General features: G+C 38.4%; 1 protein-coding gene across 1 annotated transcript in view; it reads left to right on the top strand.

Moving 5' to 3' along the window:
- LOC149234572 (uncharacterized) overlaps nt 1–22,488 on the top strand; it is a 66,268-nt gene extending 43,780 nt beyond the window's left edge. Inside the window, exons 6-7 of the mRNA XM_089368315.1 lie at nt 22,018–22,071; nt 22,261–22,488. Of these exons, the coding sequence (XP_089224441.1) occupies nt 22,018–22,071; nt 22,261–22,488 (282 nt within the window). The remainder of the gene's footprint in view (nt 1–22,017; nt 22,072–22,260) is intronic.
- Nucleotides 22,489–23,087: the final 599 nt, after the last annotated feature.

Below are 23,087 nucleotides of genomic sequence, written 5' to 3'. Positions count from 1 at the left end.
TAAACCCCAATCCATTAACCCTGGATTAGAACATAACCGTAGTTCCCTTGATCGAATCTACAAAATACCATGGACAGAAAATCATCATGCCTAAAACCATGTGCGAAATCCATGAACAAAACCATAGGTAGGTCCGCCCACCTAATATAGGGTCCAAAAAAAAAATTCCCTAGGCGCTACTCCAGACCCCATGCAGGGGGTTACCACCCCTTGTTGTACCCGATGCATCATACAAGGGGGGCTACAACCCCACCTGTGAACCCCCCTTGCGTGGGGTAGTCGTGGAAAGAATATAACACACACCAAACATTCTCCCACTTGTTGTTTCCTTTCCACAAGAGAGCTTAGTCATTGATCCATGCCTGCAACACCCATTGTTTCTCTACACCAAGAGAACCTCTCAGTGCTCACAGAATTTGTCAATGCATCTACAATATTCTTCAAAGTGTCCACCTTTACCAACAACACCTTTTTTCCTCAACCATATCCCTCACAAAGTGATACTGAACATCAATGTGCTTTGTATTTGAATGATAAGCATGTTCTTTGCCAAGAAAATTCCACTTTGGATGTCACAGTCTATCCTTATAGCTCGCTGCACTAACCCCATACTTGAACACAATCTCTACAACCAAACCGCTTCCTTTCTTGCATGAGTTGCTGCCATGTATTCTGCCTTTGTAGTTGAAAGGGCCACTACAAATTGTCTCTTACTCATCCAACTAACTGCACGTTCAAAAAGGTTGAACACATACCCACTTGTAGATCTTCTTTGATCCAAATCTCTAGCCCAGTCTACATTAACAAAGCCACAGATGTCCAAAAATATGTCAAATCCTGGTTTTCCTTGGTAGCATAAACCATAATCACTAGTGCCACAAAAATACTTGAAAATCTGCTTCACTGTTGTGCAATTCTCCTTCCTTGGTTTTGACATAAACCTGCTCAATACTCCCACCACATGTACAATGTCTGGTCTAGTACAGACCATTGCATACATCAGGCTACCGACTGCACTTGCATATGGAACACAGGACATGTCCTCTTCCTCTTCTTGTGTCTTGGGACATTGTTCAATAGATAACTTTACACCTACATGAATAGGAACCTTCACCTGTTTACTATCCTTCATATTAAACCTTTGTAGTATTGTCTCGACATACTTCCTCTGGTTTAACCAAAGCTTCCTCTTTGCTCGATCACATTTAATTTCCATGCCCAAAATATAGTTTGCAACACCAAGATATTTCATTTCTAATTTGGAGGACAATTGGGTCTTCAAATCCTAGATAATTTCTTTTTCATTTCCAACTAGCAACATATCATCCACATACAAGATCAGATAAATAACACGGTCACAAATTAATTTAAAATACACATAATGATATGCTTTGCTTCTAGTGAATCCAAGTCCCCGTATAAATATATTAAATTCCTGATACCACATCCTTGGTGACTGTTTTAACCCATACAAAGACTTTTTTAACTTGCATACCGATTCTTTCTTACCCTTCACCACAAAGCCTTTAGGTTGCTTCATGTAGATCTTTTCTTCTAGATCCCTGTGAAGAAATGTTGTCTTCACATCCATCTGTTCTACCTCAAAATCAAAAGTAGCAACAACAGATAAAAGTCTAATAGAAGCTACCTTGGAAACATGAGAAAAAATATCACCAAATTCAATTCCTGGCACCTAGGAATAAGATTTTGCTACCAATCGAGCTTTGTATTTCTCCACCTTGCCTTTTGCATTCATCTTTTTCTTAAACACCCATTTTCTGCTAATGGGTTTCCTTCTAGCTGAAAAATCCACCAGATCCCAAGCCCCATTTTGGTGCAAAGATGCCATTTCATCAACTATGGCCTCTTTTCAGAGTTTGCCATCCTCTGTATCTACTGCTTCCCTCATAGTTATGGGATCATCATCAGTAATAGATAAAGCAAAATTTGAACAGAAAGAAGATGGACTATACCTTTCTGGTTGCCTTCTTTCTCGAACTGATCTTCTCACAACTGGAGTTTGTGGCTTTTCATCTTCTAATTCATGTCGTACAGTTTGACTCTTCCTCATTTAGCTCAAACTCTATCTTCTCAGGTTCCTTTGGTAGGACTTCATGTTTAATAACATCTTTCACCTCTTTAAACACCACATCTTGGTTATACACAACCTTCCTTGTTTCTAGGTTCCAAAGCTTATAACCTTTTAAACCATCCTTATACCCAATAAAGATGCACCTTTCAGATTTACTATCCAACTTTGTTCTTTTCTCCTTTGGAACATGTACATATGCATCACATCCAAATACCCTCAGATGTGAAAGAGAAGATTTCTTACCAGTCCATACCTCTTGTGGAGTCTTATCCTCCAACTTTGATGAAGGTGATTTATTGAATAGGTAACATGTAGTCTCCACCGTGTCCGACCAAAATTTTTGTCCTAACCGGACACCACTGAGCATGCTTCTTGCCTTTTCCATCAACTTCCTATTCATTCTTTCTGCAACTCCATTTTGCCGAGGTGTGTATGGAGCAGTCTTCTATCGCCACACTTCTTACAGAACTCTTCACATTCCTTCTTGCAAAACTCTCCAACGTTATCTGTCCTCAACACCTTTATCTTCTTCTTTGTCTGGTTTTCCACGAGAGCCTTAAATTCTTTAAACCTATCAAAGACTTCAAGACTTCAAATTTCTTCCTAAGGAAATATATCCATGTATTCCTTGAGAAGTCATCTATAAATGATACATAGTACATATACTTATCCAATGATGGAACTGACACACTTCCAAACACATCATTGTGCACAAGCTCTAATATTTGTTTTGCCCTCTTAGCACCAGAGGGGCAACTCACCCAATTCTACTTCCCATATACATAATTTTCATAGAAATCAAAATCTGGAGAGCAATTAGACATACCTTCTACAATACCATTACCATGAAGTATTTGAATGCCCTTCTCTCCAATTTGTCCAAGCCTTTGATGCCATAACATGGTCCTTTCTCTAGAGACCACTAAATTTTCTACTCCACTTTCAGGAACCACAGAATTGTTGCACCCCTCAATAACAATGCTACCTTTAATCTTGTACAGAGTTCCAGTGCTCCCTGAACCCCCCACATCAATACCAGTGCTCCCTGAACCATCTTGTAGGTATCTTTATCGAACATTTTTTTTACACCTGCATCATCCAACTTGCTTACAAAAATCAGATTTTTAGCCAATGAAGGAATATGTAGAACACTCAGAAGTGTTCTAATCCTTCCACCTTGCAACTTCAACTTGACTTTTCCATGACCAACTATTCTATCCTTCCTGTCATCCCCTAAGAAGACATCACCACCATCATATTTCTCATACTCACAAAACCACTTTCTATGGGGAGTGAAGTGAAAGGATGCACTTGAGTCAATCAACCATGTCTCATGATCTACATGCGTACTTGAAGAAGAAGCTAAGTACACGTCCCCATATTCATCTGAGGTGGTTTTCGCCTCTGCAGAAGGAGCATCATCAAATCCCTTTCCTTTCTTAAGAGCTTTAGATTTACAGTCCCTTTTGAAGTGCTCTTCCTTTTCGCATTTCCAGCACACCTTTACAGGTTTTCCTGGAGATTTAGATCTCCCTCTAGATTTAGATCTCCTACTCGAGGACTTATTTTTGTTTCTGTTCTGGGACCGTCCTCGTACAGAAAAGGTATCACCATTATGGCCCTTCATATTTTTCCATCTCATCTCCTCCGACAGTATGGATGAGACTATTTTATCAAACTCTAAGGCAGTTGTATTGATACATATTGCAACAACTGGACTATCCACGAATCTGGTAGAGAACACAACAAACTTGATTTGAAAATGGAAGTACTTGAAAATGTGTGCAAGGTATCCATTTCCATTAAATTAAATGTGTGCAAAGTTTTCCATGTCTTGCTGATTAAAAAAAGTGTTTTTGGTAGCTGTTTATGAGTTTATGTGTAAGGGTAAGTTAATTTAGTTTGCTGTTTAACTTATTAAATAAAAAATACACATCAAGATAGCTTCAACATAGCATGACATAGATGTTTGGTGAGCAGTTCACCCCTCCTGGGCTACGTCTACTTGATCAAGCCTCCCAAAATGAGCTTGTCCTCTTGTATTAAAATTGCTTCAAATGCTAATACAAGTTTAAAAGTGCCTCAATAGGAAAATCTGAATGCAAAAATAGATTTAGAAGACATGAAAATGCAAAAAATTCCTTTCCATATTCACTAAACAGTGAAAAATTACCAAATACAGTGCCTTCTTCATTGGGCCTTGATGGCTCTTTGAACTCCTATGAAGCTTTTCGAGCTGTAGAAGTCCTCAAACAGTGCTAAAGCCTCTTCCATTAGGTTCAGAAGGTTGAAAATAGCAGAAAATTGTTTTTGGTTCACCTCAAACAGTGAGGTACAACTCTAGATAACTCCATTTTCCCAATGGCCCTGATGGCTCAAAAAGCTTCCCTGAAGTTAAAATGGCTATAGAACACCTCTACTGCCTCTAGAACCTGTCCCAATAGCTTTGGAATGCTGAAAATAGCTGAAAATGACTATTGGTTCGCTTCAAATGGTTAAGCATAGCCTAACACAACCCCAACTCCCTCTTGGCCCTAATGGCTCTCTTAGCTTCCCTGAAGCAAACAGGGCTTAATATGAATTCCAATGGCTCCGCAACCTATACCAATGGATCCATAATGATGAGAAGATACGAAATCAAAAAAAAAATTGTCCAAAAAGGTTCTCCCTGTCACAAGTTATGACCAACTGAAGTTTTGCCCACTCTGCCCTAAGAAAACTCCACTAACTGTGGATAACTACCAGTTAACTCCACCAGTTTGGAAATTCCGCCAATTTTGGAGTGCGCCTGCTAGATTTTTCGGACTGTTAGCTGCTAGCATTAAAGGTTAGGTGACATGTTCACATACGGGCTAGAAAACTGCCGACAGTTAAGGGTTAACTGTTAGGCAAGTATGGTTTAAATATAACGTTTGGGCTTAGTAGTTAAGAACCACCAACCAGCTCGCCTGGTTAGGCAGCTTGGCTGGCAGCGAGGAGACCCAGGTTCAACTCCTGTGGAGTGCCAAAAATTTTGCCTTACCACTGTTCCTCCAACCAGGGGCCACGTGGCGGCCTCCGGGCTTGCCACATGTCGCCCTTTGATTGGTCCTCAAGCTTACACATCCAACCGCAAAGTTCCATGTGTCGAAATTTAGTTGGCCTATAGGGAATATTCCATGGAATATTTTGACGAATATTCTTGGAATATTCTTTTTTAATATTTTTCAAAGTCAAAGTCAACCCAAGTCAAACTGATTTTTGTAAACTTCAAACTTGAATAACTTTCACATACGGTGTCAGATTTTCGAACCGTTCACGGCACCGGGATAGCATCGACGAGGCCTATCTGATTGTTTAGGTTGCAAGTAATTTGAACACTTTCAATTTTGAGCTTTTTCCCTAGCTCAGACTTGAGCTCCTGATCACACCTCCCAAATGAGAAGCTTTTGGACCCCAAAAGCTCACTGAAATGCTGAAAATGAACTATACAGAAAATGAGAGAATAACAACATCCTCTTCTCTTCAGCCTTAAAAAAAAAATTTCTTGACTTGCCAACTGTCCTCATGGCGAATTTTTGCTAAATGAGCCATATACTTGTGTTGAATCCCGACCAAGTTTTCTCGCCATACCAATTTGCCATTCTGAAACCAACAGTGACCCTTGCTGAAATTTGTGCCCTCTTTGCTTGCATGCTTTTCCATCTCATGGAATCTTACACCTCTTTGCACCAACACTTTGTTCTTTGCACCAATCAATACCAAAGGCACCTTGTGCAACATACAAAATCAACAACAAGTTGACTTGAAATGTGCTATACAATTGACACAACCATCAATGTAAAATGTGTGCCCACAATCGACACAAGTCGACAAACATGTGTAACACAATCGATACAATTCGATAATCAACAAGATACATCTTTACAATCACATGTCTATGTATCATGTACAACTTCAACTCTTCTTTTCGAATACCAACAAGAGGTACATCATCCCAAAAACATGTGGGTGACTAAGAGCTGAACCAAAATGACATTGCTGCAATATAAGTGAGTATCATACCCATCTTTTACACCTCCATGGCGAACTTTTGCAACAACAAGGAAAATTCAATTGAAGGAATTTCAACTGAAACTGCTTTCACATGCAATATTGCATCAAACTTTTCAACTGAAATACATGCATACCAATCTGAAATTTGCATGTACAAAATGAGTATGACTTACTGCAGTAAGAAGTTAATCCACTTCCTACCAAGCCAACTCCATGGCGTCTTTTGTTGTAGCAGCAGTTCTTCATGTGAATATTCCACATCGATAATGGAATTCATGGATCCACTTGCACCAATATTTTTGTCCTCAAGCTACATATGATTTGGACGACTTGTTGGATGCAAGGTCCAACAATGAGAAACATGATGTCCCTTCTTTTGACAAAACGTGCAACTTTCCATCATTTTCTGTGAAAGTTTTCTTTGCCTCTTCTGCTTCCTGTGTGCTTTCTTTTTCAACTAGCAACTTGAAGTGGTTAAATCCACCACAAAATGTGCAACAAAACTTTCTTTCATTTGAATAAGCAAAATTATCATTCTTTGCTGAAACATAATCAAATTTATCATGTGAATAATTATACCTATTTTTCTGCATAGAATGTCCATCCTTTTTGTCTTCGAGAGACGATGAACTAGTAGAGGAGACAACTTTCCTTTTCAGGCTTTCATCATTGTGCTTGTCTTGAAAACTCATCCTCAGGCATTTTCTTGGAAAAAGCTTCTTGAGCTTGAAGGAGTTGTTTCTCCATGTCATGCAATCTTTGGAGAATTGTTTCCTTCTCATCCTTCATAGCCAACAAGTGTGCATGAAGCTTAACACTTTCTCTTTGATCCTCAATGAGAATCTGCACAATGTCCTTCACCTTAATGAACTCATTCTTCATGTCCTTATTGAAGAATTTCGTGAAGGAGGAAACTTCAATTGTGCAAGAAGTTGACATTATGTAAATGGTAAATTAACAAAAGGAACTTCCAAATAAGAGTTCTCAAAGCTTTCAATCAAATGACAAGCTTTAACCAAATTTCGATAAAAAAACCCCTTCTTATTCAAGCAGTATCTTGTGTTATAGCTGCAACACAAACCCCAATAGCTTTTGTAGAAAAAACTGATCAAGTGAGTTTGTTTTTCAAAGGTAATATTGAGATAATTTGGAATAAGGAAAAAGTATTGTTGAAGACTACCCTTTCCAAGACTTACCTATCATCAACTATCCTTTCAACTCAAGCAAACAATACAATCAACCATTTTGCAAACAATAAAATAGTCAATCTCTTACACTGCTTTAACACCTTTTGCACAAACAAATGCTCAACTCGAGCTTTGATACCATCTGATCTGAAAATGGAAGTACTTGAAAATGTGTGCAAGGTATCCATTTCCATTAAATTAAATGTGTGCAAAGTTTTCCATGTCTTGTTGATTAAACAAAGTGTTTTTGGTAGCTGTTTATGAGTTTATGTGTAAGGGTAAGTTAATTTAGTTTGCTGTTTAACTTATTAAATTACAAATACACAACAAGATAACTTCAGCATAGCATGACACATATATTTGGTGATAAGTTCACCCCTCCTGGGCTATGTCTGTTGGATCAAGCCTCCCAAAATGAGCTTGTCCTCTTGTATTAAAATTGCTTCAAATGCTAATACAAGTTTAAAAGTTCCTCAATAGGCAAATTTGAATGCAAAAACAGATTCAGAAGACATGAAAATGCTAAAAATGCATTTCCATTTTCACTAAACAGTGAAAAATTACCAAATACAGTGCCTTCTTCATTGGGCCCTAATGGCTCTTTGAACTCCTCTGAAGCTTTTCGGGCTGTAGAAGTCCTCAAATAGTTCTAAAACCTCTTCCATTAGGTTCAAAAGGTCGAAAATAGTAGAAAATGGTTTTTGGTTCACCTCAAACAATGAGGTACAACTCTAGATAACTCCATTTTCCTAATGGCCTTGATGGCTCAAAAATCTTCCCTGAAGTTAAAAATGATTGTAGAACACTTATACTACCTTTGGAACCTATCCCAATAGCTCTGGAATGCTGAAAATAGCTGAAAATTACTATTGGTTCGTTTCAAATGGTTAAGCATAGCCTAACACAACTCCAACTCCCTCTTGGCCCTGATGGTTCTCTTGGCTTCCTTGAAGAAAACGGGGATGAAGATGAACTCCAATGGCTCTGCAACCTATACCAATGGCTCTAGAATGATGAGAAGATACGAAATCAAAAAAAAATTTGTCCAAAAAGGTTCTCCCTGTCAAAAGTTATGACCAACTGAAGTTTTGCCCACTCTGCCCTAAGAAAACTCCACTAACTGTGGATAACTACCAGTTAACTCCGCCAGTTTGGAAATTCCACTAATTTTGGAGCATGCCCGCTAGATTTGTCAGACCGTTAGCTGCTAGCATTAAAGGTTAGGCGACATGGTCACATACGGGCTAGAAAACCACCGACAGTTAGCGGTTAACTGTTATGCAAGTATGGTTTAAATATAACGTTTGGGCTTAGTGGTTAAGAACTACCAATTAGCCTGCCCGGTTAGGCAGCTTGGCTTGCAGTGAGGAAACTTGGGTTCAACTCCTGCAGAGTGCCAAAATTTTTTCCTTACCACCATTCCTCCAACTAGAGGCCACGTGGTGGCCTTCGGGCTTGCCATGTGTCACCCATTGATTGGTCCTCAAACTTACACATCCAACTGTAGAGTGCCATGTGTCAAAATATGGTTGGATCGCAGGGAATATTTCATGGAATATTCCAAAGAATATTCTTAGAATATTCTAAGGAATATTCCTAGAATATTCTTTTTTTAATAATATTTTTCAAAATCAAAATCAACCTAAGTCAAACTGATTTTTGTAAACTTCAAGCTTGAATAGATTTCACATACGGTGTCGGATTTTTGAACCGTTCATGGTGCTGGGATTGCATCAACGAGGCCTATCTAGTCATTCAGGTTGTAAGTAATTTTCAACACTTTTAATTTTGAGCTTTTTCCCTAGCTCAGACTTGAGCTCCTGATCAAAACTGATGCACTTATCTTCATCTAAAATTTTAATATCAATAGATATAAACTGGCTGACACACAGTATTAAAGGTGTTTAGATGCTCAGTCACTGAGTCTCCATCTTTCATCCTCAGGTTATACAACTTTTTCTGTAGGAACAATTTATTCACGAGAGACTTAGATTGATACAAAGTCCCTAACTTATCCCACAAAGCCTTCGCCGACGCTTCCCTTGATACATTAAGTAATACTGAATCTAAGACACATAATCGAATTGAGCTCTTTGCCTTCTGATCCAACTTCATCCAATCTTCAAATTACATTGCCGTTGGTCTAGCACCTAGATCTACCGCGATCCACTAATCTTTATCGAGCAGCAGATCCTCCATCTTGAGTTTCCACAACTCAAAACTCTGACAATTAAAGTTCTCTATCTCTATTTTTCCATTGCTCGCCATCTTATTTCACCACAAGAATCGATCCCGCAGATCTCCCACTTAACAGGGTCTACCATAGGCCCAAGCAAAACCCCTTAGAAACAAAGGTGTCCCCTTGAAGCCAAAACAACTCTGATACAAAATGTAGGTTTTAACCCCATACAAAAATTACCTGCATACAAATTCTAAAAAATAAAAAATAAACAATGGTGAAAGCATAAAACATATATACACACAAACTTTCCCTTGGATCCCGAAACCGGAATGCCAGATTGATTTTTCATTATATTCCTTTCAATGTTACAATACATATATATACATGTCGAAGCATCCATAAACCCCAATCCATTAACCTTGGATTATAACATAACCATAGTTCCCTTGAATGGATCTACAAAATACCTTGGACAAAAAACCATCATGTCCAAAATCATGTGTGAAATCCATGCACAAAACCATAAGTAGGGTAACCCATCTAATATAGGGTCTAATTTGTTGTTTCCCGGGCCATTGCTCCAGACCCCCTGCAGGGGGGCTATCACCCCCCTGCTTACCCCTCGACAAGGGGGTAGCCTCCCCCCCCCCTACTGCACCAGATGCAACGTACAGGTGGGGCTATAGCCCCCCCTGTGACTCCTCGTGCATGGGGTAGTTGTGGAAAGAATATAACACACACCCCAACACCACACCGGATCACTAGGCCCAAACTGAGACTCCAGAGTTTACCATATATCCCATCTCGTAATTACTAGCCCTAATGGAGAGCACCCACCTCTAGGATTTACCATATATCCCTCCATTCACCGGTCGAGGATTCCTAGGCCCACCAAGGCAATACAAGATTTGGCTTACCGCAACCCATAGTCCAGTTCAGGGGTTACTAGGCTATGTGTTCTTTTATTTAGAGATTCACCTCACTCATCTTTGAATCCATCCGGAAGTCCAGCTCAACCAAAACATGAGAACCCCATCACACCATGGCTATTCGGAAATGACAAGGATAGGCTGAAAAACATTGTCACACCTGGAAAAACCCATGCCAATAATAGAAAGAGAACCAAGAACACACATGCAACACCATGCATGCCAAATATAGCAAGGATACCACACATGAAAATCGATACCTCCAAAGAATCCTGCTATAGCTGTTTGATCCTACTCTTCCTTGCTTGATCTCTGCTTCCTCTTTGCCTCCTTTGCCTTTCTTGATCCAATGCTGAAATGCTCCAAGAAAACTCTATGTGTCCAATACTACGAGAGAGAGAGAATAGAGAGAGAGCTCCAAAACTAAAATGACAAAAGGTAACATTGACAAAAGGGTAGCAACTGATCCTTGGAAGCCTTTTATTCAATTAAGCCACTATTTTCTTCAATTTCCATTATTTTCCTTCATTTTCCTCCTCACATGCAACCTGTGACCTTTCACCTTCCTTTTCTCCTAATTTTCATTATTTTCATAAATAAAATGCCAATTAATGCCACTTTTCCTTTTCAAATGCCTTAGCCATTGCCATTGCCAATTTTTTTAGCCATAATAACCCAAGTGAACACACACACTAGGATTTTTTGCCCAACATTTAGCTTGGAATAACTGTCCCATAATCCATGGTTATTATTTTCCTTTATTAACTTTTATTACATGGAATTTTCACCAGGGTTGTTATAATCCATTTCATTTCTATGTGTTAATAATCATTAGTTTCTTTATTATTTATATTATTCCTTTCATCTTTTTAATAATCAATTTGTCTTTATTTTAACCAAAATGAGAATTTTGTATTTATATGCAAGTCTGTGCTTGGATCGCAACAAATACATTAGGTAGTACATAGTTATATTTTCAAAAAAAGAATCATGAGCCCTATTCTCCAACAAAACTACAATTTTTCTGTGGACAATAAAAACGATGTTTTGTAAGTATATACCTCACAAAATTGACCCAACAAAAAACAAAATTTACATGTCATACTATAACTGCTTGAAGAGGAAAGGGCCTGATTCGACTATTGGTTTTTTAATCTCCCAATCTTAATTTACACCCTTCTTTAGCACATAAGTCTACATCTTTATTGAGATCACAGAGAACATGGAAATATGCTATTGAAGAGAACCCTTTTGTTACTTTCCAAATTATTTCCATAAGACTTTCTAAATTTTTGTCCTTCAGAGAGAAGCCCTTGACCAAATGTTAAATAAGAAGGAAAGAGTCTCCCAAGATAACGAGAGAGGTTACCTATTTTTCTTTGGCCAACTGAATCCCCTATTAGAGGGCATAAGATTTAGCTTGGTCATTTATCATGCACCCTAAACCCCGTTAATACTTTGTAACTTTTACTTCCTTGGGGCCATAGAGCATCCCTTGTTGAAAAGTGTAACTAGGTTTGGTTTCATAATTATCATTGTATTTGTATCATTATGTATTTTGTGTAAAAGCAAAAGAAAATGATTTTTAGTAATTATTATTTTATTAGTTAAGCATGTTCTTCATGCTTTTAGGGTTTGTTGAGTCAAAGAGTCAAATTCCTATTTGGACCTATTGTAAAGAACAAAAAAGTAATTTTGAATATGTATTTTGGTCAAAATTACCTCTAGCTACCAAGTCAACCTTGCCCCAGAGGACATGTCTATCGAACCCCACTACACAGTATAAATAAAGGGTGAGTTGAGTTCACGTGGACACACACAATTCACTTGAATGGATATGAAATATCACAAAGAGGAATAACGAAGAAGAGGAAGGACAAAGTTTGAAATCAAAGAACGATTTCTCTTGAAGTCTGATTTGTGGAAGTTATGCCTTATCACATCTCTTGTTGAAGATTTGTTGTTGGTCTCTTACTGATGGATTTTTTGGGTGGAAAGAAGGAGGGTTTGACTTAGCATCTAGAGGGTTGAAGTCTTTCCATGGTCGTGGGTCTTGGACATCTCACTTTGAGTTGATTCTATAAGAAGATAATTTTTATGGGTTTTCCTTTTGGAGGGGTTTTGCCCTTACTTGGAGCTTATATCTTAGGTTCACCGTTTTTTTTGGGATCTTCATGTTTTGTATGTTTGATAATTGTTTTATGTAAAAGAGCATAATTAAATTAATAAGAAGCCAACAAATTTCACAAGCAGTTATCAAAGGAAGAGAATTCTACTATAATTTGCAAGCATCTTGATTTCTCAACACCCTTCCCCCCTTGCCACCCCTGTAAGTTGCCTTTATCATTTATATTATTCATTTTCACCTTTTAATTTCGAAATAATCCCCTCTCTCTTCACTATTTATATTATTCCTTCTCAATTTTGTTACTTGTATTTCTCCACTAGACTATGTTTTCTAATTTCTTCACTAAAATGTGATTTGTTAATCATATCTTAGTAGGTCAAATATTTATTATAAATATTTGTTTGGCTTAGTATATTATATTATATCTTTCATTTTAATTATAATAATAATTTAATTTTGAGGTCACAACTAAGTCAAACATCAAATTGGTGTATAAAACTCAGACATGTGTGTGTGTGTTTAATTCTATTTTTTACTGATTCATTTTTTTCATAAGAAAAAAATCACCAAAAACAAAACTAATTTCATTTATCCCAATGTGTGAGTGAGGCCCTTTAACAACAATCCAACACAACATTCTCATTTGCCTTCATAAGCTACTGCCTGTAAGGTCTTATACAAGTCTACTCATCTATAGGTTCATTACATAACTAATAAAATTTGATAGTGACTACTAAAAATAATATCATAAAAAGGTATACAAAATGAAAATACATGGATTCATGTCCTACTCCATCCACATACTCTGTGATGCCAAAAGATCCGAAAAAAAGTGTTATCACTTCCTTGGAGAGTTCATCTACTTTGGAATTAAGCTCTCTGAGCACATGGTTGAAGGATAACCATTTGAAGGAAAGCACGGCCTATAACATTTTAGACAACAATTTTTTTGTTTGCCCAATCGATCACCAATTTTGAGTGTCCAAGGACTTGAAGTTATTTAATTTCTTTCAAGGAAGCAATAGAAAGTAGAGTTCATAAAGCGACGAATTCTACTTGGTTATCTATCCCACGGCCTAGAGCATATCAAATGTGCATAAAGTGTGAATTATTTAAATAAAAAACCGTTATGATCTCGTAGATAGGAGGATGACCCTAAGAAGCACCCCCTAGAATGCCATAGTCAAAGAGAGCCCTGACTGGATTTATTCACTTTGACCACTTGGGATCCACTTTGAATTCTATACATATTTTAATAATCATTCCTAATATGATTTCAAATGAGATATCACAAGACTTGAAAACACTAGAATTTTCGGCCCACCAATTCCCATAAATAGTATGCACAAGAAGGTCTCAAACAAAGATGCAAACTTGTCCCTAACCCATAGCTTCATTCATTCTACCAAATATGACTGACTACCTTGCTTGTGAGCAGAGTTCGGTGGGGCACCTTTCTGATAACCTGCATTGTATAAGGGAATGAAATAAAAATATGGGAAATATAGTCTTCAAAACCCTTACACAAGGGGAATATATTCAAACCTACTGTTATCACTCTTCCAGATCTCCAAGGCTAAGGAAGAGCCTAGCTGAGGTAACCACAGACCAATCTTTTGACTTGGTAGCTAGCCCTACCAAGCCGGAGAGGGCTCTCTCCAAAGGATCACAGCCAAGACGGTTGGATAGATTAGGGTTTTAGGCTAGATGTAAAGTGCAAAGGGTTGTTTGATTTGATTTTGGTTGGGTAGTCACAAGGATGAGTGAATTAGGTCAGAGAATGAACTAGGTCAGGGCAAATGAGGGTATGATTGCAGACATCTGATGGAGCAAGGTAGGTAGGCACTCAAACCTTTAAGGTTATGAAGTGAGATGGATAAGACCGATGAGGTGCTAGAAAGAGCAAGACAATCATGTATTCTTTCTAAACTGAAGAAACTAGACAACATATGAAGATTTCCCCAAAACATAGCATATAAAATGTATTATGCTCATCAAATTGAAAATCAACATATCATAGAAGTGAAGTGAAATATGGGAGTACAAAACATTCAAACATATGCAACATAAGAAGAAACTAAGTCAAAATTCCATACCATAGGTATTCCATCAAAATAGCTGCAACTCATTCATTAAATTCTACCAAATACTGATTACACTAGTGTCTCTGATCAATAGCCAAACATCCAACTGATTCCAACCCTTTCTTACTTCAAATGATGAAGTATTTATACAAATTCTAAACTAAAATATCTTGATAAAAATCTCAAGATCTTTTTACAAATATCCTAAACTGTTTTACACAAATAGAAATGAAATGTAGGACATTCAAAACTAATGTATCTACTTGGCACTATCATTATGGATTTTTGTTGACAAGGAAGAGAAATTTGAATTTGATTGCAACTCTTAGTTGATGAGGTGGCTAACTGTCTTTGAACATTTTCCTCCCGAAATCCTGCAAAATAGGGTCCAGTCATCCCTTTTTATATCTCAATCCAAGATAGATCTATAAAAAGTGAGAGAGGTTATTATAGATAAATATATTATTAAGATAAACCTTCTCCAGTTCCCAAAATTCAGCTCCAGATGTTCCCAATATTCTCTGAAAAAATGTGACTAAAACATGACTTTACACAGTCCAAAAAATAGGCTGTAAAGATGTACATGTATCTCTCATTTTATAATAGCTGTGTAAAATTTGAAGTAGGTTATTGTACTTTGGCATATTAGGAACACCAACGTCCTCTAGTTTCTCAAGATTCATCTCTTATTGGCCACAATATGTTCTACAAAAGTATGTCTAAACAAGAAAATTTGGGAAAATATGTCTGCAAAGCTTCATCTGTATATCCCAAACCATAATAGCTGTTAGAAAATTGAGAGATTTTTTTGTACATGAGGATGTTGGCAGAAAAAACCTCTTTCAATTTCTGAAAATTTGTCCTCATTGGTTTGGAAACCATGTTTGAAATCAATATGGTGTATAGGAAAAAGCATAGTTTCAACTGATCATGAGACAGATGAATGACGTGGATGCGGGAGGTGACATGGCAGTTGGGGAATGGAGGGTAACATAACTAGGAGTGCATGGGAAAAGGTCAAGGGAGGTAGATGGAGTGTAGGTGAGTGAGTTTTTTTTATTAGGGCTACCATTAGTGAGTAAAATTTTACATGATGACCTAGGTGGAATGATAAAAATTTCGACATGGGACACTAATATGATATAATGATATAAAAGAGGAGTTTTGATCACTGATGGCAGTATGCAAATACTGATTCTAACATTGGTATTATTGGGGATGGCAGCTCCTTGGAGGTGTTAAGAACACTGTAGACCAAGTGCCTAACCATGTGGGCCAATACGGTCAAAAACTTACAACCAAATTGAACACTAAAAAACACACTGCAAACTGTAAACTAGATGTTGAAGGATGCTTGTCCAACAAGCTTATTTCACACTTATCCTACACTAATCTATTACAAAATCCTTGAATCAAGTGATACTAAAGTGCCAAATCAACCAATCCAACATCTGTTGTAATGATGAGGTTGTTTGACAGTGCTTGAACCAAAAGATAATTGGAAATTCTACCAGCGATATATACACATAATACCTCTGGCTATGTAAAAGGAAATCTGGGTTTTCATATATGCTGCTATAGGATCATAAAAACTAGATTCTATCTTCTACCCCAACTCATTAACATATGCTCTCGGCTGGAGATTGTCACATCCTTGTTGTAAATCAAAACATCCGTCAATCCAACCATCCAAGGGCACCCTTACCTTTTCTTCTTTGGGAGGAGGGAGAGTTTCCAAGAACAGTTTAGGATCTTGGAAATCATATGATTCAATATGAACATCCAATAGTTCAATCTCATTTTCTAATCTTTCAGCAACTAAACCAAGAAAACAATTTTTACCTTTAGGTGTGAGTCGGCTGGATTTCAAACAATGAAATACTGATGTTGAGAAATTATGATCAATCTGAAATTCTGCTAACTCATTCCTTAAAGTTAGTAATATTTCCCCAGATAAAGGATTTGCCACATACCCTCTCATCGGTGCGTTGTGGCCACAACAACCACCCTATCAAAACTTGCCTTGGCAGCAATTTTGAATGGGTCCCCTAAAAAGTTGGTCTTCTACCTCTCTGAATGATCTATTGAGTCCCAGATACTTTAACTCGTTGCCAAGCCAAATGTTCAATTCTTGATGGTTAAGAACCCTTTTTAATCCCTGCTACACGACCCATTCACCACCCAGCCTAGCCTTCCATTCATTCCCTCTATCAGAACCTTTTCAGCCCTCAAAACCTTCTATCGCATCATTATTTTTATTATAACTCGTTATAATAAAAATACTCGAAAATATGCAAAAATCACCCCTTTTTGGCCGATCGCAATTAACATTGCGCATGGCTTGCTTTCGGAATCGATGGCATTATCAACCTAAATATATATATGTCAGGTTCGGAAGCCACATTGCATATCACAATCGGTAGGATCCGCAGTCTATATATAAGGCACATCGTTATACCCCGGACCGCTGATGATTATAAACCATAGCATATAACATTTCAGGTCCGGCCTTATGGCTGGACACAGGGTTTTCCCATACATTATTGTGTTTTCGAAAAACATTGAAGTTGCGACTTTTCAAAGGCAAAACATACACGGTGGACCCGCCAAGACTATTAAGGGTCATATATATATATATATTTTGGGTCCGCCAGCCCCAATTGCATATCACGATTGGTGGAGCCTAGGGGTCATGCAATTAGCAGAGGGGTGAGAGCTGGACCCGACGATGATTATACGCCTGATTACATAAAATTTGAAGTTCGGCCTTACAGCCGGCCACGGGTTTTGTCCTTATTTTCCCTGTATTTTCGAAAAAATTCTGGAGTCTGGGTTTTACAAAGGGAAACCTTATGTGGGGGACCTGAAGGAATTATGAACTACAACATATATGCATGTCGGGTCTGACCAACTGAAAGGCACAATCAACATAGTCTTAGGCCCAATCTCATGGCACGATGCAATACGATGTGGTGGACTCGACAGGGTATGAGTTCCCGCCTATAGTTTTTCAAGTCCGGATTTTAGATGCAACCCTGTGTTTTGTGAGAACTTTCAGTGTAAATCAGATTTTCACCTAAAAGACCAAATCAATGCGTAGATTAAAGACCAGGGGCCGATTTTTTCACGATTGTTGCTTCATGAATGCAAAATTTGTGTTTTTAAGCATTCTTTATCATATCTATATATGTGTAACTGATGTTGGCCATCTCTGCAGGTGAGGACCGAGAGAAGGCAAGCGAAACCTAAGGATGGATGCATAAGCTTCAAGTTTGACTCCAAATAAAAGATGCATGCGCGGATCCAAAGAGTTTACCCATGCGGATATGTTTATTTGAAGATTGGGCTCTATGGCATGGCGGTCATATGTCCAGGTGTTGCCTATGTATTCTGAAATTGAAACCGCCCCAGATTACATCATGAAGAGATGACACACAGTCATCCCCTCTAATCAATAACCATTCAGTTCTTAGGAAACGAAGCGCTCTAATGACAGGAAACATCCTCTACGTGTCAATAGTGATACCGACTGTATTCCTCTATTTATTCTGATTTGTATAATGAAGGAAGAGAGAGGGAAGGCGAAGGGTGAAAAGGGAAGACCGAGAGTCATTTCTAGGGGCATAAATATTCCCTCCAGAGAAGAAATAAGGGCTTTTTTGGTTTTGAGATGGACAACTTTGATTATTGTGAATAAAGAGAGACTGTTTAGCTCAATAAGGAGCCTGTGTTTTAGATTTATTTTCCTCTTTTATCATGTGTTTTGATCAGAATGTTGTCACTGGTATAAATGCAAATGTATATTTGTTTTGTGCATATTGATGACTTTCAGTTCATGGTTGTGCCTGGTTATTTGAATATGATTCAATATCAGGGTTAAATCATGAAAGGTTGCTGACTCAAAACTCTGTTGGGCATCAGTTGCAAGCTTCTCTTCCATAAAATGGAATGTGTATTCCTGTATGAATGATTGGATTGTAATTAAGTATTAATGCAGCCTTGTTCTTACATGAACCAGTAATTGATTCATTTAAAGTTGGAATTCATATATGATGTTTAACCTCTCTTTGTCAAGCTCCTGTAGGATATATTAGGATAGTTAGGACATAGACTAGAGTAGTTAGAAGAAGTGTAGATAGGATTTAGTACATAGTGGTTAGCTGTTTTATTTTGTTGATGTAATTGAAGCCTTCTTCCCAGAAGGAATATTTCAACTGATTTAACAGTTTACAGGGTCCCTTAAAACCTGTTGGAACTAGCCATTCCAAACAAAAGCTGGTTTGATTGGAGCTTGCGATCGGGTTAGTTCCCCTTGTTGTTATAGCGAAAAGTCGCCATGTCGACAAATTGGCGCTAGAAGGAGGGACTGAACCACCGTCCACAACTTTTCAAGATTTCATCTATAAGTGCCACGCATGGATTCAAAAGGATTAATGCATGGATAGTGAAGGTCGAAAAGACCCTTCCTCTCATTCAGAAAAGCCTCATTTTGAAGAAGAGACACTGTGGGAGTATCCTGTCACTTAGGAACAACCAGTCAGAAGACTTACTCGGGCTTACACTCGTTCCCTGTCACAACTCCCTATCTTTCAGTCATTACCTCCAATAGCAAAAAGAAAGCCAAGGGTCTATCACATAAACGAAGAAACATCTGCAGCCCCTTCTCTTGAAGATATTGTGCTTGATTCTTTACAAAGCATCAACTCTCCTTGGGAAGAAATCCCTGAGGATTCCCCGTCTGAAGGCAATCCCTGGCCTGGTTTGGAAAATCCTAATGAAGAAACCCTCAACTAGAACATCCCTATCCTTGATATGGCTAATATTCCTCAACCGGGTGGAAACCAACTCCCACCTCCTCCGGGAGCACTACCTCCCTGGCTCACTCAGGATGCCGTGGCAATACTTGGGCAGCAACATCCCTTACCCAAGAATGCAGAAAAGGTACTGCCTAAATTCGACCCTGAGCGGGGAGACACCGCTGAAAACCATATCAATTCGTTCTTCCTGGTCATGCACATGTTGGGGGTAGCTGATGAAGATATAGTCTATCACATATTCCCTTTTACCCTGATTGGTGCAGCTTCCACATGGTACTTTAGCTTGAGAACTAGATCTATCATCTTGTGGGCTGCCTTTCAACATGACTTTTTAGACAAGTATGGCAATGACAAAATCCCTGCTTCCTTAGTTCTAGAACTATCCCATTTGAAAATGGAAACCAAAGAAAAGGTTAAGGATTTTAATATTCGGTTCAACACCTTGTTCAACAGAATCTCGGTCACCACTAGACCTACTGAAGAGTTGCTCATGGAATTCTACATCACTACTCTCCCTGTCCCTACAGTGATGTGGGTCAAAAGGAGTAACACACAGATCTTACAAGGTGTTATTGATGAAGCAATAAAAGTCGAGAATGAAATGCTCAGTCTCACAGCATGCCACCATACAACCAGAGAAAACAAAACCTTTCAAGCATCCAAGAAAATTAATGGGAGTGATAACAAAGGGGCTAGAACCAAAGAAAAGGATACCATAGATGTAGAAGGTTTGCATCGGATAATTAAGAAGCTGACAAATACAGTCATTGATATGAAAAGGAATTCTGGAGAGAGTACGAGCGAGAGTGGAGGAGAGTATAACAACAGAAAACCTTTCAAACCTTTTTATCATAAGAAGACAGAAGGTAGTCATGGTCCACTTGCACTGCTTGCTCCACCTAATGAAGGGAATTTAAACACAGAAGAGATGGCTCTTATCAGATCACTCCTTAACCAAGAAGAACCTATAGTGGAGCTAGAGCCAGAACAAGAAGATGAGGAAGAATACCAAGTAGAAGATCCCTTGGAAGAAGAATCCCAAATCAACGTACTGTGGGATTTCTATACAAATGAGAATGATGATGACCAAGGAGACAGTATGGCAGAAATCCACACTAATGAAATCCACACACGAAGCAAAGGGCCACTTGTAGGTGTGATGAAGCCTGTAGATCAGACCAAGAAAGATGTCCGCCCTGTGAAGGCACCTGCTCCCAAAGTTCCTATTGAGAAGAGTAGACCTAGTGGTCAATCCAAGAATACCCTTGTTGCAAACCATCCAGAGAAAGAAAATGCATCTCCCACTGCAACAAAGGCTACTCAAGATGGTAAACTCCCACCTAAGAATGGAAAAACCAGTATGTTTACTCTGCCCTATCCTGTTTATAACGCTGATTACAATATTGTGGATGATATTAAAAAATATATATCTAATATCACATACTTTGATTTGCTGAAATTACTGTAGCAAAGAGATTTTCTCTTGAAAGTTATGAATGAGAGAAATTCCAAAAATCCCATTGTCCCAAGCAGCCAAACCAAGAAGTCAGTGTCTAGACCTGTCAACACCTCCATTGCAACCCAAATGCCATCAGCTATGGAAGCCACTATGTATAAAATGAATCGAAACCCCCAAGATGTCAGTGCAACCATGATAGGGAGAATATCAAAATCCATGACCCCACCGTTCCTTATCACATTTGAAATCCTCAACATGAACGTACACAATTGCCTGGTAGATTCTGGTGCCTCGTCCACTGTGATGCCTTATGCTGTTGCTAAAAGACTACATGCAATACCTGAGAAAACTGGGACTCGAATTATGCAATTGGACAAGACAAATGTGAAAGTAATTGGAGAATTGAAAGATGTGTTGATTCAGATGGCTGCTAAATCACAGTACACACAATTCATTGATATAGTGGTAGTCGATGTACCCAAGGCCTATGGAATGCTGCTTAGTAGGGATTGGTCAACAAAACTCAATGGATATTTCTCAATTGATTGGTCCCATCTCCTGTTGCCTCAGAAGGGAAAAGGTGATATGCTGAGAGTTGATCGAGAAAGATACATGAAGTATGTGGTAACAGAACTAAATGGTCCCAATGAGCCTGTAATGTTTACCAACTTGATCCTTGGGAATTATAGTTTCAATGTTCGTACCATAGAAACCTGTTTTGGAGAATTCCATGCAGAAATAGTTAAAGAGACTTTGACATACACACAGTTGGAAATTTCCTCCCATAATCCAACTGATGAACTATCCTGTATTATAGTAGATGATAGGACTAATTTCTTAGATAGTATTTCAATTGATGTAACATTAGATTCTATATTCTGGACACTCTATTTTGATGGCTCTAACTGCCTTGAAGGTGCAGGTGCTGGGAGTATTCTCATTGACCCGCAAGGGAACCAAAATTTGATGGCCAGTCAGTTGGAGTTTGCATGCACCAACAACACAACAGAATATGAAGGCTTGCTGCAGGGCCTGAAGAAAGCCATTGATATGGAGGTGAAAAATCTTAAAGTTTTTGGTGACTCACAGATAATTATGGATTAGGTAAGGGAAAGGATACACTGCAATTCGCCACACTCGGAGAGGTACCAACATGAGGTATGGAGCTTAATTGATAGTTTTGATTCCTTTAATATCACATACATACCTCGAAGGCAAAACTAAGATGCTGATCTGATGGCTAGTATGGCTGCTAAACTTTTGCTTGATTTCAGATTAAAGAAGAATAAACGTTATGTTGAATTGATGTTCAAACCATATGTGCCTGATAACATCTCAAATTGGTAGGTGTTCGAAGATGACAAGAAAATCCTGGAGTTCTTGCATTGCGAGGAGACATTCAAGAATGCAGTCATTGATGAGAAAGAACACGACAGACTTATGAATGAGAGGGAAGATGAGGAAAAGGATCAACCCAATGTGATTCCCAAATTAGTTGTTAAGATGGAGCACTTGTATGATTTGCATGATAAATCAAGAAGCCGACTAACTGTAAAATGCATAGCTCATCCATGAAGTATGAAATGGTCAACCTTAGGACCAAAGAAGACCCAAAAAATGTCAATTTGGGCCTTGGGTGCTCTCCACAAGAAAAGGCTACATTCGTCAAGCTATTTAAAGACTACAAGGACGTCTTTGCATGGAAATATGAAGGCCTAAGGACCTTTGATACCAGTGTTATGCAACATGTAATCCCTTTGGAAAAGGAGGCTAGGCCCTACCAACAAAAGCTGCGTAAGATGCATCCAAGCCTAGAACTGTTGGTGAAGAAAGAATTAAACAAAATGCTGGATGCTAAAATCATCTTCTCGGTCAGACACACCCGCTGGGTAGCCAATCTCATGCCAGTAAGAAAGAAAAATGGAGACATCAGGCTGTGTATTGATTTCAGAAGCCTGAACAAAGCATCTCAAAAGGATAACTATCCTATCCCTTCTATGGAACACATCCTTCAGTGCGTTTCTGGGTCTGAAATGTTTTCCCTATTAGATGGGATTTCAGGATATAATCAAGTATTAGTATCTCATGGGGATCAACTTAAGACAACCTTCAACACTAAATGGGGTACCTACGCATATCGTAAAATGCCTTTTGGACTCATTAATGCAGGCGCC

This window comes from Pinus tabuliformis, chromosome 8, assembly GCF_031772625.1.
Source record: "Pinus tabuliformis cultivar Carrire ecotype Pingquan chromosome 8, CPIR1, whole genome shotgun sequence".
Taxonomy (NCBI): Eukaryota; Viridiplantae; Streptophyta; class Pinopsida; order Pinales; family Pinaceae; genus Pinus; species Pinus tabuliformis.
The sequence above is the reverse complement of the archived record's forward strand: the minus strand, read 5'-3'. Positions and strand labels throughout refer to the sequence as shown.